Source organism: Oncorhynchus tshawytscha, unplaced genomic scaffold (assembly GCF_018296145.1).
Source record: "Oncorhynchus tshawytscha isolate Ot180627B unplaced genomic scaffold, Otsh_v2.0 Un_contig_16422_pilon_pilon, whole genome shotgun sequence".
NCBI lineage: Eukaryota > Metazoa > Chordata > Actinopteri > Salmoniformes > Salmonidae > Oncorhynchus > Oncorhynchus tshawytscha.
Window position 1 is genome coordinate 1 of NW_024607813.1, and position 13,971 is coordinate 13,971.

The 13,971-nt window shown below is 44.8% G+C and overlaps 1 protein-coding gene across 1 annotated transcript; it reads right to left on the reverse strand.

Annotated features, from left to right (window-relative positions):
- Positions 1 to 69: 69 nt before the first annotated feature.
- Positions 70 to 13,065, reverse strand: LOC112236799 (synaptotagmin XVII; the record flags this gene model as incomplete). The annotated part of the gene is given in 6 exon segments (XM_042312660.1): positions 70 to 185; positions 1,532 to 1,606; positions 7,792 to 7,935; positions 8,642 to 8,795; positions 10,465 to 10,708; positions 12,896 to 13,065. Coding segments are annotated over 6 exon segments (824 nt in total), but the record flags the coding sequence as incomplete, so codon positions are not given.
- Positions 13,066 to 13,971: the final 906 nt, after the last annotated feature.

Here is a 13,971-nt window from a genome sequence, read left to right on the forward strand (position 1 = left end):
AGGTATGTCATTAGTAGGTATGTTAGTAGGTACATTAGTAGGTATGTTAGTCGGTATAGTTTACCTGACCCCTGGCACATGTCTGTCTGCAGCAGCTGCTTCGCTCTGATGATGTCAACGTTGAGTCTTCCAGCAGAGGGCAGGTAGTTGAGTGATAACAGCAGCTCTCCCAGCTCTACCTCATTCTGTTAGAAACACAAAACACTGTTGATATCACTCTGTCTGTAGATATGTCTGTCTGACTATCTTAGATAGTGGAGTGATAACAGCAACTCTCTCTCTCTCTCTCTCTCTCTCTCTCTCTCTCTAGTAGAGAGAACCCAGGATGTGTACGTGTGTGTGTAATGTTGTTCTTTAACAGCCTGTTGTTGTGGTGTTGTTGTGGTGGTGTTGTGGTGGTGTTGTGTTGTGGTGTTGTTGTTGTTTGTGGGGTGTTTGTTGTGGTGTGGTTGTGGAGTTGTTGTAGTGTTGTTGTGGTTGTGGTGTTGTGGTGTTGTTGTGGTGTTGTTGTGGTGGTGGTGTTGGTGTGGTATTGTGGGTTGTTGTGGTGTTGTTGTGGTGGTGTTGTGGTGTTGTTGCGGTGTTGTGGTATTGTGGCATTGTGGTGTTGTTGTGTTGTGGTGTTGTTGTTGTTGTGGTGTTGTGGTGTTGTTGTGGTGTCTTTGTGTTGTTGTGGATGTTGTGGTGTAGTTGTGGTGTAGTTGTGTTGTTGTTGTTGTGGTGTTGTTGTGGGGTTGTTGTGGTGTCCTTGTGGTGGCGGTGTTGTGTGGTGGTGTTGTTGTGGTGTTGTTGTGGTGTTGTTGTGGTGCGTGGTGTTGTGGTGTCGTTGTGGTGGTGGTATTGTTGTGGTGTTTTGGTGGTGCTGTGGTGTTGTTGTGGTGGTGTTGTGGTGTGGTGTTGTTGTGGTGTTGTTGTGGTGTTGTTGTGGTGTCGTGTTGTTGCGGTGTTGTGGTATTGTGGGTTGTTGTGTTGGTGTTGTTGTTGTTGTGGTGTTGTTGTGGTGTTGCTGGTGTTTTGTGGTGTCTTTGTAGTTGTGGTGTAGTTGTGGTGTCTTTGTGGTGTTGTTGTTGTGGTGTTGTTTTTGTATTGTTGTGGTGTTGTTGTGTTCGAGGGCGATGCGTTCACCACCCTCGTGACAATAGAACAGATGTGCAGCTAGGACAGTGTGTCAGTGTTTAGTGTCACACACACACACACACACACACACACACACACACACACACACACACACACACACACACACACACACACACACACACACACACACACACACACACTAAGTCAGTGTTGTGCCTCTCCTGGCCAATAAACAACAGATTGCGCTCAGTGGGCCTAAAGATGACTGTATGTCTATGTAAGAGAGGCTGAGAGAAGGAGAGGAGGAGTAGGAGGAGGATGAGGGAATGAGGAGGAAGAGGAGGAGGAGGAGAGGCTGAGGAGCTTGATAACGGTTTCACATCCAAAGGGAAGAATCCCACTTAGATCAATGTGTTGAACTAAGACACTTAGTGTGTGTGTGTGTTCTTCCTACCTGAGAACTAGGTACCAGGGCCTTCCACCAATGACCACCTTTCACCAGATCAACCTCACTCAGAGGCAGCGCCACCTACCAATGAAAACACACCATTACAGAACCAATGTATCAGACAGGGATGAATGTGCCTTGCAAAATTATTCATCCCTCTTGGCGTTTTTTCCTATTTTGTTGCATTACAACCTGTAATTTAAATGGATTTTTATTTGATTTCGTGTAATGGACATACACAAAATAGTCCAAATTGGTGAAGTAAAATTTAAAAATGATTTGTTATAAAGAATTCTAAAAATATGAAACGGAAAGTGGTGCATGCATATGTATTCACCCCTTTGCTATGAAGCCCCTAAATAAGATCTGGTGCCACCAATTACCTTCAGAAGTCACATAATTAGCCAAATAAAGTCCACCTGTGTGCAATCTAAGTGTCACATGATCTGTCACATTATCTCAGTATATATACACCTGTTCTGAAAGGCCCCAGAGTCTGCAACACCACTAAGCAAGGGCCACCACAAAGCAAGCGACACCATGAAGACCAAGGAGCTCTCCAAACAGGTCAGAGACAAAGTTGTGGAAAAGTACAGATCAGGGTTGGGTTATAAAAATATCCAATACTTTGAACATCCCACGGAGCACCATTAAATCCATTATTAAAAAATGGAAAGAATATGGCACCACAACAAACCTGTCAAGAGAGGGCCGCCCACCAAAACTAATGAACCAGGCAAGGAGGTCATTAATCAGAGAGGCAACAAAGAGACCAAAGATAACCCTGAAGGAGCTGCAAAGCTCCACAGCGGAGGCTGGAGTATTTGTCCATAGGACCACTTTAAGCTGTACACTCCACAGAGCTAGGCTATACGGAAGAGTGGCCAGAAAAAGTAATTGCTTAAAGAAAAATAAGCAAACACGTTTGGTGTTCGCCAATGGAATGTGGGAGACTCCCCAAACATATGGAAGAAGGTACTCTGGTCAGATGAGACTGAAATTGATATTTTTGGCCATCAAGGAAAACGCTATGTCTGGCGCAAACCCAACACTTCTCATCACCCCGAGAACACCATCCCCACAGTGAAGCATGGTGTTGGCAGCATCATGCTGTGTGGGATGGTTTTCATTGGCAGGGACTGGGAAACTGGTCATAATTGAAGAAATGATGGATGGCGCTAAACAGGGAAAGTCTTGAGGGAAACCTGTTTCAGTCTTCCAGAGATTTGAGACTGGGACAGAGATTCACCTTACAGCAGGACAATGACCGTAAGCATACAGCTAAAGCAACACTCGAGTGGTTTATGGGAAACATGTAAATGTCTTGGAATGGCCTTGTCAAAGCCCTGACCTCAATCCAATTGAGAATCTGTGGTATGACTTAAAGATTGCTGTACACCAGCGTAACCCATCCAACTTGAAGGAGCTGGAGCAGTTTTGCCTTGAAGAATGGGCACAAATCCCAGTGGCCATACGTGCCAAGCTTATAGAGACATACCCCAAGAGACTTGCAGCTGTAATTGCTGCAGAAGGTGGCTCTACAAAGTATTGACTTTGGGGGGGTGAATAGTTATACACGCTGAGGTTTTCAGTTTTTCTTGTCTTATTTCTTGTTTGTTTCACAACAAAAAATTATTTGCATCTTTAAAGTGGTCGGCATGTTGTGGAAATCACATGATACAACCCCCCCAAAAATCTATTTTATTTCCAGGTTGTAAGGCAACAAAATAGGAAAAATGCCAAAGGGGGTGAATTCTTTCGCAAGCCACTGTATATGTGGAATAGGGTGTCATGTGACACAGACAGTGATGAGGTAGATGTAGATTTATGTAGACCGGGTCATGAGGTAGATAGATGTATGTAGACAGGGTGATGAGGTAGAGTTATGTAGAGAGGGTGATGAGGTAGAGTTATGTAGAGAGGGTGATGAGAGAGTTATGTAGAGAGGGTGATGAGATAGATAGAGTTATGTAGACAGGGTGATGAGGTAGATAGATTTATGTAGACAGTGTGATGAGGTAGATAGAGTTATGTAGACAGGGTGATGAGGTAGATAGATTTATGTAGAGAGGGTGATGAGATAGATCTATGTAGACAGGGTGATGAGGTAGGTAGAGTTATGTAGACAGGGTGATGAGGTAGGTAGAGTTATGTAGACAGGGTGATGAGGTACATCGATTTATGTAGACAGGGTGATGAGGTAGATCGATTTATGTAGACAGGGTGATGAGGTAGATAGAGTTATGTAGACAGGGTGTCAGGGGGAACAGTGGTTTAAGTCTCAAATGACAGCCTATTCCTAATGTAGTTCAGGCTCTGGTCAAAAGTAGTGCCCTACAAAAGTACTGCCCTACATTAGAGATTCAATCCAATGTTGACGTGGAAGGAAGGAGCAATGTGGCGATGGAGAGGGTGCTAAGAGGAAACCAGACAGCTCCTCCGCTTCCTGTTCATCACAGAGCATGCGTTCCACATGGCAATATATCCCCCATGTAGTGTACTCATTTCAACCAGAGCTCTATGTGCCGTAGTGCACTATAAAGGGAATAGGGTGTGATTTGGGATGTAACCCAATCCTCACCAGAAGCACTGTTGCACAAGGACTTTTAAAAAAAGGCCTCATTGCGTTTTAGGACCCTTGAAGAAGTATATGGAAGGACTGAGGTAAAAAATAATTAATGAAGAGTCCTAAGAAACCTGACCAGATCATCAGAACATTATTGACATTCCAGCCACACAACAAAATATATGTTTAGTAAAAAAAAAATATAAAAAAATATTATATTTGACCTTGTGAACTGTGATAGAAAGGGTTTGATTTTTGGGGAGGGAAGGTATTTTAATTTAACCTTTAGTTAACTAGGCAAGTCAGTTAAGAACAAATTCTTATTTTCAATGACAGGAACAGCTGGTTAACTGCCTTGTTCAGGGGCAGAATGACAGATTTTTACCTCGTCAGCTCGGGGATTCAATCTTGCAACTTTTCCGGTTACTAGTCCAACGCTTTAACCACTAGGCTACCTGCCTAGTCTACAGATATAGGAGATTAAACTATATATTGATGAAAGTATATATTAAATACTATTACTAAACATATGAAATATATATTTCCGTATAAGAGTTGTGATATTTCCAGTCTGTTTGGTGCAGGGATGTTATAGCTCTGTATTCATTAAGTTATTATGGATATTATTGAAACATACCCTCACATTGTGATGTTGACTGTACAGCAAAAAGAAAGGGATATTTAATCATTAAAAGGCACGAGGAGGTGTGGTATATGGCCAATATACCACGGCTACGGGCTGTTCATACAGCCCAGGATACAACCCTTGGCCACATACCACAAACCTCCGAGGTGCCTTATTGTTATCATTAAACTGGTTACCAACGTAATTAGAGCAGTGAAAATACATGTTTTGTCATACCTGTGGTATACCACGGCTGTCAGCCAATCAGCATTCAGTGCTCAAACCACCCAGTTTATCATTGGAGATATAAGATGTAATACAGTATAATACAGTAAGGCTCATTGTTTTGATCAGAACACTTTAACACTGCCTCATGACCATAATATATGTGTACCGTTACAATACAATACTACATATTATAGTACAATACAATACAATACTACATATTATAGTACAATACAATACTACATATTATAGTACAATACAATACTACACATTATAGTACAATACAATACAATACTACACAGTATAGTACAATACAATACAATACTACACATTATAGTACAATACAATACTACACATTATAGTACAATACAATACAATACTACACATTATAGTACAATACAATACAATACAATACTACACATAGTACAATACAATACAATACTACACATAGTACAATACAATACTACACATTATAGTACAATACAATACTACACATTATAGTACAATATAATACTACACATTATAGTACAATACAGTATAATACAGTAAGGCTCATTGTTTTGATAAGAACACTTTAACACTGCCTCATGACCATAATATATGTGTACTGTTACAATACTACACATTATAGTACAATACTACACATTATAGTACAATACAATACTACACATTATAGTACAATATAGTATAATACTGTAAGGCTCATTGTTTTGATAAGAACACTTTAACATGTTGTGTAAATCAAATGATACAACCCCCCCCCCAAAATACATTTTATTTCCAGGTTGTAAGGCAACAATATAGGGAAAATGCCAAGAGGGGTGAATACTTTCACAAGCCTCTGTATCTTCCGGGACATCCTGTGTCATTGTTTTTATTGGCTCAATACTCAAGAAGAAGGCACAGTGATTCCGAAACGTTGGTGATTTACCCAATAAATGACTGGGAGTTTATATAGAGAGGGTACCACTCTCTTTATTTTATATAGCTGAGTGATTTACCCAATAAATGACTGAGAGTTTATCTATAGAGGGTACCACTCTCTTTATTTTATATAGCTGAGTGATTTACCCAATAAATGACTGGGAGTTTATACTCTGCTGAACTGCTGTTCCAGTTTCAACTGACCTGAGCCCTAGGACCATGCCCCAGGACTACCTGACATGATGACTCCTTGCTGTCCCCAGTCCACCTGGCCATGCTGCTGCTCCAGTTTCAACTTCCACCTGACTGTGCTGCTGCTCCAGTTTCAACTGTTCTGCCTTATTATTATTCGACCATGCTGGTCATTTATGAACATTTGAACATCTTGGCCATGTTCTGTTATAATCTCCACCCGGCACAGCCAGAAGAGGACTGGCCACCCACATAGCCTGGTTCCTCTCTAGGTTTCTTCCTAGGTTTTGGCCTTTCTAGGGAGTTTTTCCTAGCCACCGTGCTTCTACACCTGCATTGCTTGCTGTTTGGGGTTTTAGGCTGGGTTTCTGTACAGCACTTTGAGATATCAGCTGATGTACGAAGGGCTATATAAATACATTTGATTTGATTTGATTTGATATATAGAGGGTACAAATCTCTTTATTTTATATAGCTGAGTGATTTACCCAATAAATGACTGGGAGTTTATATAGAGAGGGTACAACTCTCTTTATTTTATATAGCTGAGTGATTTACCCAATAAATGACTGAGAGTTTATATAGAGAGGGTACCACTCTCTTTATTTTATATAGCTGAGTGATTTACCCAATAAATGACTGAGAGTTTATATAGAGAGGGTACCACTCTCTTTATTTTCTATAGCTGAGTGATTTACCCAATAAATGACTGAGAGTTTATATAGAGAGGGTACCACTCTCTTTATTTTATATAGCTGAGTGATTTACCCAATAAATGACTGGGAGTTTATTTACCACTCTCTTTATTTTATATAATGATTTACCCAATAAATGACTGAGAGTTTATATAGAGAGGGTACCACTCTCTTTATTTTATATAGCTGAGTGATTTACCCAATAAATGACTGAGAGTTTATATAGAGAGGGTACCACTCTCTTTATTTTCTATAGCTGAGTGATTTACCCAATAAATGACTGAGAGTTTATATAGAGAGGGTACCACTCTCTTTATTTTATATAGCTGAGTGATTTACCCAATAAATGACTGGGAGTTTATCTATAGAGCCTACCACTCTCTTTATTTTATATAGCTGAGTGATTTACCCAATAAATGACTGAGAGTACCACTCTCTTTATTTTCTATAGCTGAGTGATTTACCCAATAAATGACTGAGAGTTTATATAGAGAGGGTACCACTCTCTTTATTTTATATAGCTGAGTGATTTACCCAATAAATGACTGGGAGTTTATCTATAGAGCCTACCACTCTCTTTATTTTATATAGCTGAGTGATTTACCCAATAAATGACTGAGAGTTTATCTATAGAGGGTACCACTCTCTTTATTTTATATAGCTGAGTGATTTACCCAATAAATGACTGGGAGTTTATCTATAGAGCCTACCACTCTCTTTATTTTATATAGCTGAGTGATTTACCCAATAAATGACTGGGAGTTTATCTATAGAGCCTACCACTCTCTTTATTTTATATAGCTGAGTGATTTACCCAATAAATGACTGGGAGTTTATCTATAGAGCCTACCATTAGACTTTTGGCGATTGTCGTTAGGCGCACTTATAGCCTGAATTTAATTTGTGTTCACATCAAACCACATCACATCACATTTTGATACCCCTGGTATCAATACTCCACAGGATTGGTGTGTGTGTGTGTTTGTGTATGAGTGTGTGTGTGCGCTCGTGTGTGTGTTTTGTTCGTGTGGGTGTTCACCTTGCCGATGACACAGTGTCGTGAGAACTTGTCGAAGTCGACCACAGACAGCAGCAGGGTGCGGCGCTGGGCCTCCAGGAACAGAAGGTCAAAGGTGAACCGCTCCTCGAACACCGGGTTCTGTGTCTTCCTCTTCACCCCCGTCTGAAGAAGAAAAATGCTTTAATGTCCATGTATTTTTTATTTTTTTATTTAACAAGGCAAGTCAGTTAAGAACAAATTCTTATTTACAATGACGGCCTACCCCGGGCCAAACCCGGACGACGCTGGGCCAAACCCGGACGACGCTGGGCCAAACCCGGACGACGCTGGGCCAAACCCGGACGACGCTGGGCCAATTGTGCGCCGCCCTATGGGACTTCCAATCACGGCCGGTTGTGATACAGCCTGGATTTGAACCAGGGTGCCTGTAGTGATGCCTCTAGCACTGAGATGCAGTGCCTTAGACCGCTGTGCCAAGGTGAGGGGTGCCCATTAACTTACAGAGAATGGAAATGTGTATTTATGCTTACAAGGCTTGATATTAACGAGGCTGAAAGCAATGAGGCTGAAAGCAACGAGTCTGAAAGAAACGAGGCTGAAAGCAATGAGGCTGAAAGCAACGAGGCTGAAAGAAACGAGGCTGAAAGCAATGAGGCTGAAAGCAACGAGGCTGGAATCTAGGATACTGATGCCAGCAACCCTCCAATTGACAGCTCACTCCACACCAGACTTTTCCAGTCAGAGCTGGGATTCAAACCAGCAACCCTCCAGTTGACAGCTCACTCCACACCAGATTTTTCCAGTCAGAGCTGGGATTCAAACCAGCAACCCTCCAGTTGCAGGGCCGCTTCTCTAACCGCTAAGCTACCTGCCGGGAGTTCTTGTGGTCCGGCAGCAGGCTGATCTTGACGTATGGGTTGGAGTGGGCCATGTCCTGGCGGGCTCCATCACAGGTCAGAGGTGGGGGCAGGTCGCGAGCCTCAATGACCCTAACGCCCAGGTGGCCGTTGATTAGGTCATACCTGAGAGGAGAGGAGGGGGATGGGAGGGAGGGAGAGAGAGTGAGGGAGGGGAATGATGAGAGAGTGGGAGAGACAGAGAGAGAGAGAGAGAAAGGGAGAGAGAGAGAGAGGGAGAGAGAGACAGAGAGAGAGGGAGAGAGAGAGAGAGAGAGAGAGAGAACAGAGAGAGGAGAGAGAGAGAGAGACAGAGAGAGAGAGAGGAACAGAGAGAGGGAGAGAGAGAGAGAGAGAGAGAGAGAGAGGAGAGAGAGACAGAGAGAGGGAGGGAGAGAGAGAGATTTTTCCAGAGAGAGAGAGGATTCAGAGAGAGAGAGAGAGAGAGAGAGAGAGACAGAGAGAGAGAGAGACAGAGAGAGAGAGAGAGGGAGAGAGAGAGAGAGACAGAGAGAGAGAGAGAGAGAGACAGAGAGAGAGAGAGAGAGAGAGAGAGAGACAGAGAGAGAGACAGAGAGAGAGAGAGAGAGACAGAGAGAGAGAGAGAGAGACAGAGAGAGAGACAGAGAGAGAGAAGTGACAGCTTATTGGAAAGCAGGGGACCTGGGAAGTGTACATGCTGCTTATTGGAAAGCAGGGGACCTGGGGAAGTGTACATGCTGCTTATTGGAAAGCAGGGGACCTGGGGAAGTGTACATGCTGCTTATTGGAAAGCAGGGGACCTGGGGAAGTGTACATGCTGCTTATTGGAAAGCAGGGGACCTGGGGAAGTGTACATGCTGCTTATTGGAAAGCAGGGGACCTGGGAAGTGTACATGCTGCTTATTGGAAAGCAGGGGACCTGGGGAAGTGTACATGCTGCTTATTGGAAAGCAGGGGACCTGGGGAAGTGTACATGCTGCTTATTGGAAAGCAGGGGACCTGGGGAAGTGTACATGCTGCTTATTGGAAAGCAGGGGACCTGGGGAAGTGTACATGCTGCTTATTGGAAAGCAGGGGACCTGGGGAAGTGTACATGCTGCTTATTGGAAAGCAGGGGACCTGGGGAAGTGTACATGCTGCTTATTGGAAAGCAGGGGACCTGGGGAAGTGTACATGCTGCTTATTGGAAAGCAGGGGACCTGGGGAAGTGTACATGCTACTTATTGGAAAGCAGGGGACCTGGGGAAGTGTACATGCTGCTTATTGGAAAGCAGGGGACCTGGGGAAGTGTACATGCTGCTTATTGGAAAGCAGGGGACCTGGGGAAGTGTACATGCTGCTTATTGGAAAGCAGGGGACCTGGGGAAGTGTACATGCTGCTTATTGGAAAGCAGGGGACCTGGGGAAGTGTACATGCTGCTTATTGGAAAGCAGGGGACCTGGGGAAGTGTACATGCTGCTTATTGGAAAGCAGGGGACCTGGGGAAGTGTACATGCTGCTTATTGGAAAGCAGGGGCCCTGGGGAAGTGTACATGCTGCTTATTGGAAAGCAGGGGACCTGGGGAAGTGTACATGCTGCTTATTGGAAAGCAGGGGACCTGGGGAAGTGTACATGCTGCTTATTGGAAAGCAGGGGACCTGGGGAAGTGTACATGCTGCTTATTGGAAAGCAGGGGACCTGGGGAAGTGTACATGCTGCTTATTGCAAAGCAGGGGACCTGGGGAAGTGTACATGCTGCTTATTGGAAAGCAGGGGACCTGGGGAAGTGTACATGCTGCTTATAATACAACGTATAAAAGAGAAAACATTACTGTGTGCTGAAGTGGAGCATGCCCAGTTGGTATCGTAGCAGAATCTCCTCGTCCGTTAGCGAGTCCACGTCGTCTCCGGATGAGTCCAGAGAGTAGAGGTTTGGCTCCAACTTCCTGAAGTAGTCATCCGGAGGGGGCTGGGGTCGACGCAGCGGCTGGATCACCTCCTTCCTGGGGCCCATTGCCCAGAACTCAATGGGTTTCACATCAACCAGCGGAGAGCTGGGCCTGCGGGCGTCTAGACCTGGGGGAGGGGAGGGGGTGAATACAGGAGAATATAGATCAAGGAGAAACGAGAGGGAGAGAGGAGAGGGGAACAAAGAAGTTCATTAAATATTTTTTTGATTCAGTGGTTCTTAGTAGTTCAGTGATTCATCCAGTGGTTCTAAGTGGTTAATTGGTTCAGTGATTCAGTATTTAATTCAGTAGTTTAGTTGTTAATTGGTTCAGTGATTCAGTATTTAATTCAATAATTCCTTGGTTCAGTGATTCAGTGTTTAATTCAGTAGTTTAGTTGTTAATTGGTTCAGTGGTTCAGTGGTTAAGAGTTTGATTCAGAGAGTCAGTGGTTCAGTATTTGATTCAATCAATCCCTATACCAGTCTGCTGTTCCCACATGCTTCAAGAGGGCCACCATTGTTCCTGTTCCCAAGAAAGCTAAGGTAACTGAGCTAAACGACTACCGCCCCGTAGCACTCACATCCGTCATCATGAAGTGCTTTGAGAGACTAGTCAAGGACCATATCACCTCCACCCTACCTGACACCCTAGACCCACTCCAATTTGCTTACCGCCCAAATAGGTCCACAGACGATGCAATCTCAACCACACTGCACACTGCCCTAACCCATCTGGACAAGAGGAATACCTATGTGAGAATGCTGTTCATCGACTACAGCTCGGCATTCAACACCATAGTACCCTCCAAGCTCGTCATCAAGCTCGAGACCCTGGGTCTCGACCCCGCCCTGTGCAACTGGGTACTGGACTTCCTGACGGGCCGCCCCCAGGTGGTGAGGGTAGGCAACAACATCTCCTCCCCGCTGATCCTCAACACTGGGGCCCCACAAGGGTGCGTTCTGAGCCCTCTCCTGTACTCCCTGTTCACCCACGACTGCGTGGCCACGCACGCCTCCAACTCAATCATCAAGTTTGCGGACGACACAACAGTGGTAGGCTTGATTACCAACAACGACGAGACGGCCTACAGGGAGGAGGTGAGGGCCCTCGGAGTGTGGTGTCAGGAAAATAACCTCACACTCAACGTCAACAAAACTAAGGAGATGATTGTGGACTTCAGGAAACAGCAGAGGGAACACCCCCCTATCCACATCGATGGAACAGTAGTGGAGAGGGTAGCAAGTTTTAAGTTCCTCGGCATACACATCACAGACAAACTGAATTGGTCCACTCACACAGACAGCATCGTGAAGAAGGCGCAACCTCAGGAGGCTGAAGAAATTCGGCTTGTCACCAAAAGCACTCACAAACTTCTACAGATGCACAATCGAGAGCATCCTGGCGGGCTGTATCACCGCCTGGTACAGCAACTGCTCCGCCCTCAACCGTAAGGCTCTCCAGAGGGTAGTGAGGTCTGCACAACGCATCACCGGGGGCAAACTACCTGCCCTCCAGGACACCTACACCACCCGATGTTACAGGAAGGCCATAAAGATCATTAAGGACATCAACCACCCGAGCCACTGCCTGTTCACCCCGCTATCATCCAGAAGGCGAGGTCAGTACAGGTGCATCAAAGCTGGGACCGAGAGACTGAAAAACAGCTTCTATCTCAAGGCCATCAGACTGTTAAACAGCCACCACTAACATTGAGTGGCTGCTGCCAACACACTGACACTGACACTGACTCAACTCCAGCCACTTTAATAATGGGAATTGATGGGAAATGATGTAAATATATCACTAGCCACTTTAAACAATGCTACCTTATATAATGTTTACATACCCTACATTATTCATCTCATATGCATACGTATGATACTGTACTCTATATCATCAACTGCATCCTTATGTAATACATGTATCACTAGCCACTTTAACTATGCCACTTTGTTTACATACTCATCTCATATGTATATACTGTACTCGATATCATCTACTGTATCTTGCCTATGCTGCTCTGTACCATCACTCATTCATATATCCTTATGTACATATTCTTTATCCCCTTACACTGTGTATAAGACAGTAGTTTTGGAATTGTTAGTTAGATTACTTGTTGGTTATTACTGCATTGTCGGAACTAGAAGCACAAGCATTTCGCTACACTCGCATTAACATCTGCTAACCATGTGTATGTGACAAATAAAATTTGATTTGATTTGATTTGATTTCAGTATTTGATTCAGTAGTTAAGTCGTTAATTGGTTCAGTGTTTGATTCAGTGATTCATTTGATCAGTTGTTCTTACTGGAGAGTTGTCGGACCAGGCTGAAGGTGGATCGGGACATCTCTGAGCTGGAACGTCTCCGGGTCCGAATACTGTCCTGCGGTATTGCCATGGAGTCAACATGAGTGACCCCTGTATCAGTGTCCTTCTCATCCACACACTCGTTCACTCTGAGACGGAGAGAGAGAGAGAAACAGAGGGAGAGAAACAGAGGGAGAGGGAGACAGAGGGAGAGGGAGGGAGAGAAACAGAGGGAGAGGGAACAGAGGGAGAGGAGAGGGGAGAGAAACAGAGGGAGAGGAAACAGAGAGAGAGAAACAGAGGGAGAGGGAGAGAGAGAGAAACAGAGGGAGAGGGAGACAGAGGGAGAGGGAGGAGAGAGAAACAGAGGGAGACAGAGAGAGAGAAACAGAGGGAGAGAGAAACAGAGGGAGAGGGAGAGAGAGAGAGACAGAGGGAGAGGGACAGAGAGAAACAGAGGGGAGGGAGAGAGAAACAGAGGGAGAGTGAGAGAGAGAAACAGAGGGAGAGAGAGAGGAGAGGGAGGAAACAGAGGGAGAGAGGGAGAGAGAGAACAGAGGGAGAAGAGAGAAACAGAGGGAGAGGGAGAGAGAGAAACAGAGGGAGAGGGAGAGAGAGAAACAGAGGGAGAGGGAGAGAGAGAAACAGAGGACAGAGGGAGAGAGGAAACAGAGAGAAACAGAGGGAGAGGGAGAGAGAGAAACAGAGGGAGAGGGAGAGAGAGAAACAGAGGGAGAGAGAGAGAGAGAGGGAGACAGAGGGAGAGGGGAGAGAGAAACAGAGGGAGAGAGAGGGAGAGGGAGAGAGAGAAACAGAGGGAGAGGGAGAGAGAGAAACAGAGGAGAGAGAGAGAGAGAAACAGAGGGAGAGAGGAGACAGAGGGAGAGGGAGGAGAGAGAAACAGAGGGAACAGAGGGAGAGAGAGAAACAGAGGGAGAGAAACAGAGAGAGAAACAGAGGGAGAGGGAGAGAGAGAAACAGAGGGAGAGGGAGAGAGAGAAACAGAGGGAGAGAGAAACAGAGAGAGAGAGAGAAACAGAGGGAGAGGGAGAGAGAGAAACAGAGAGAGAGAGAGA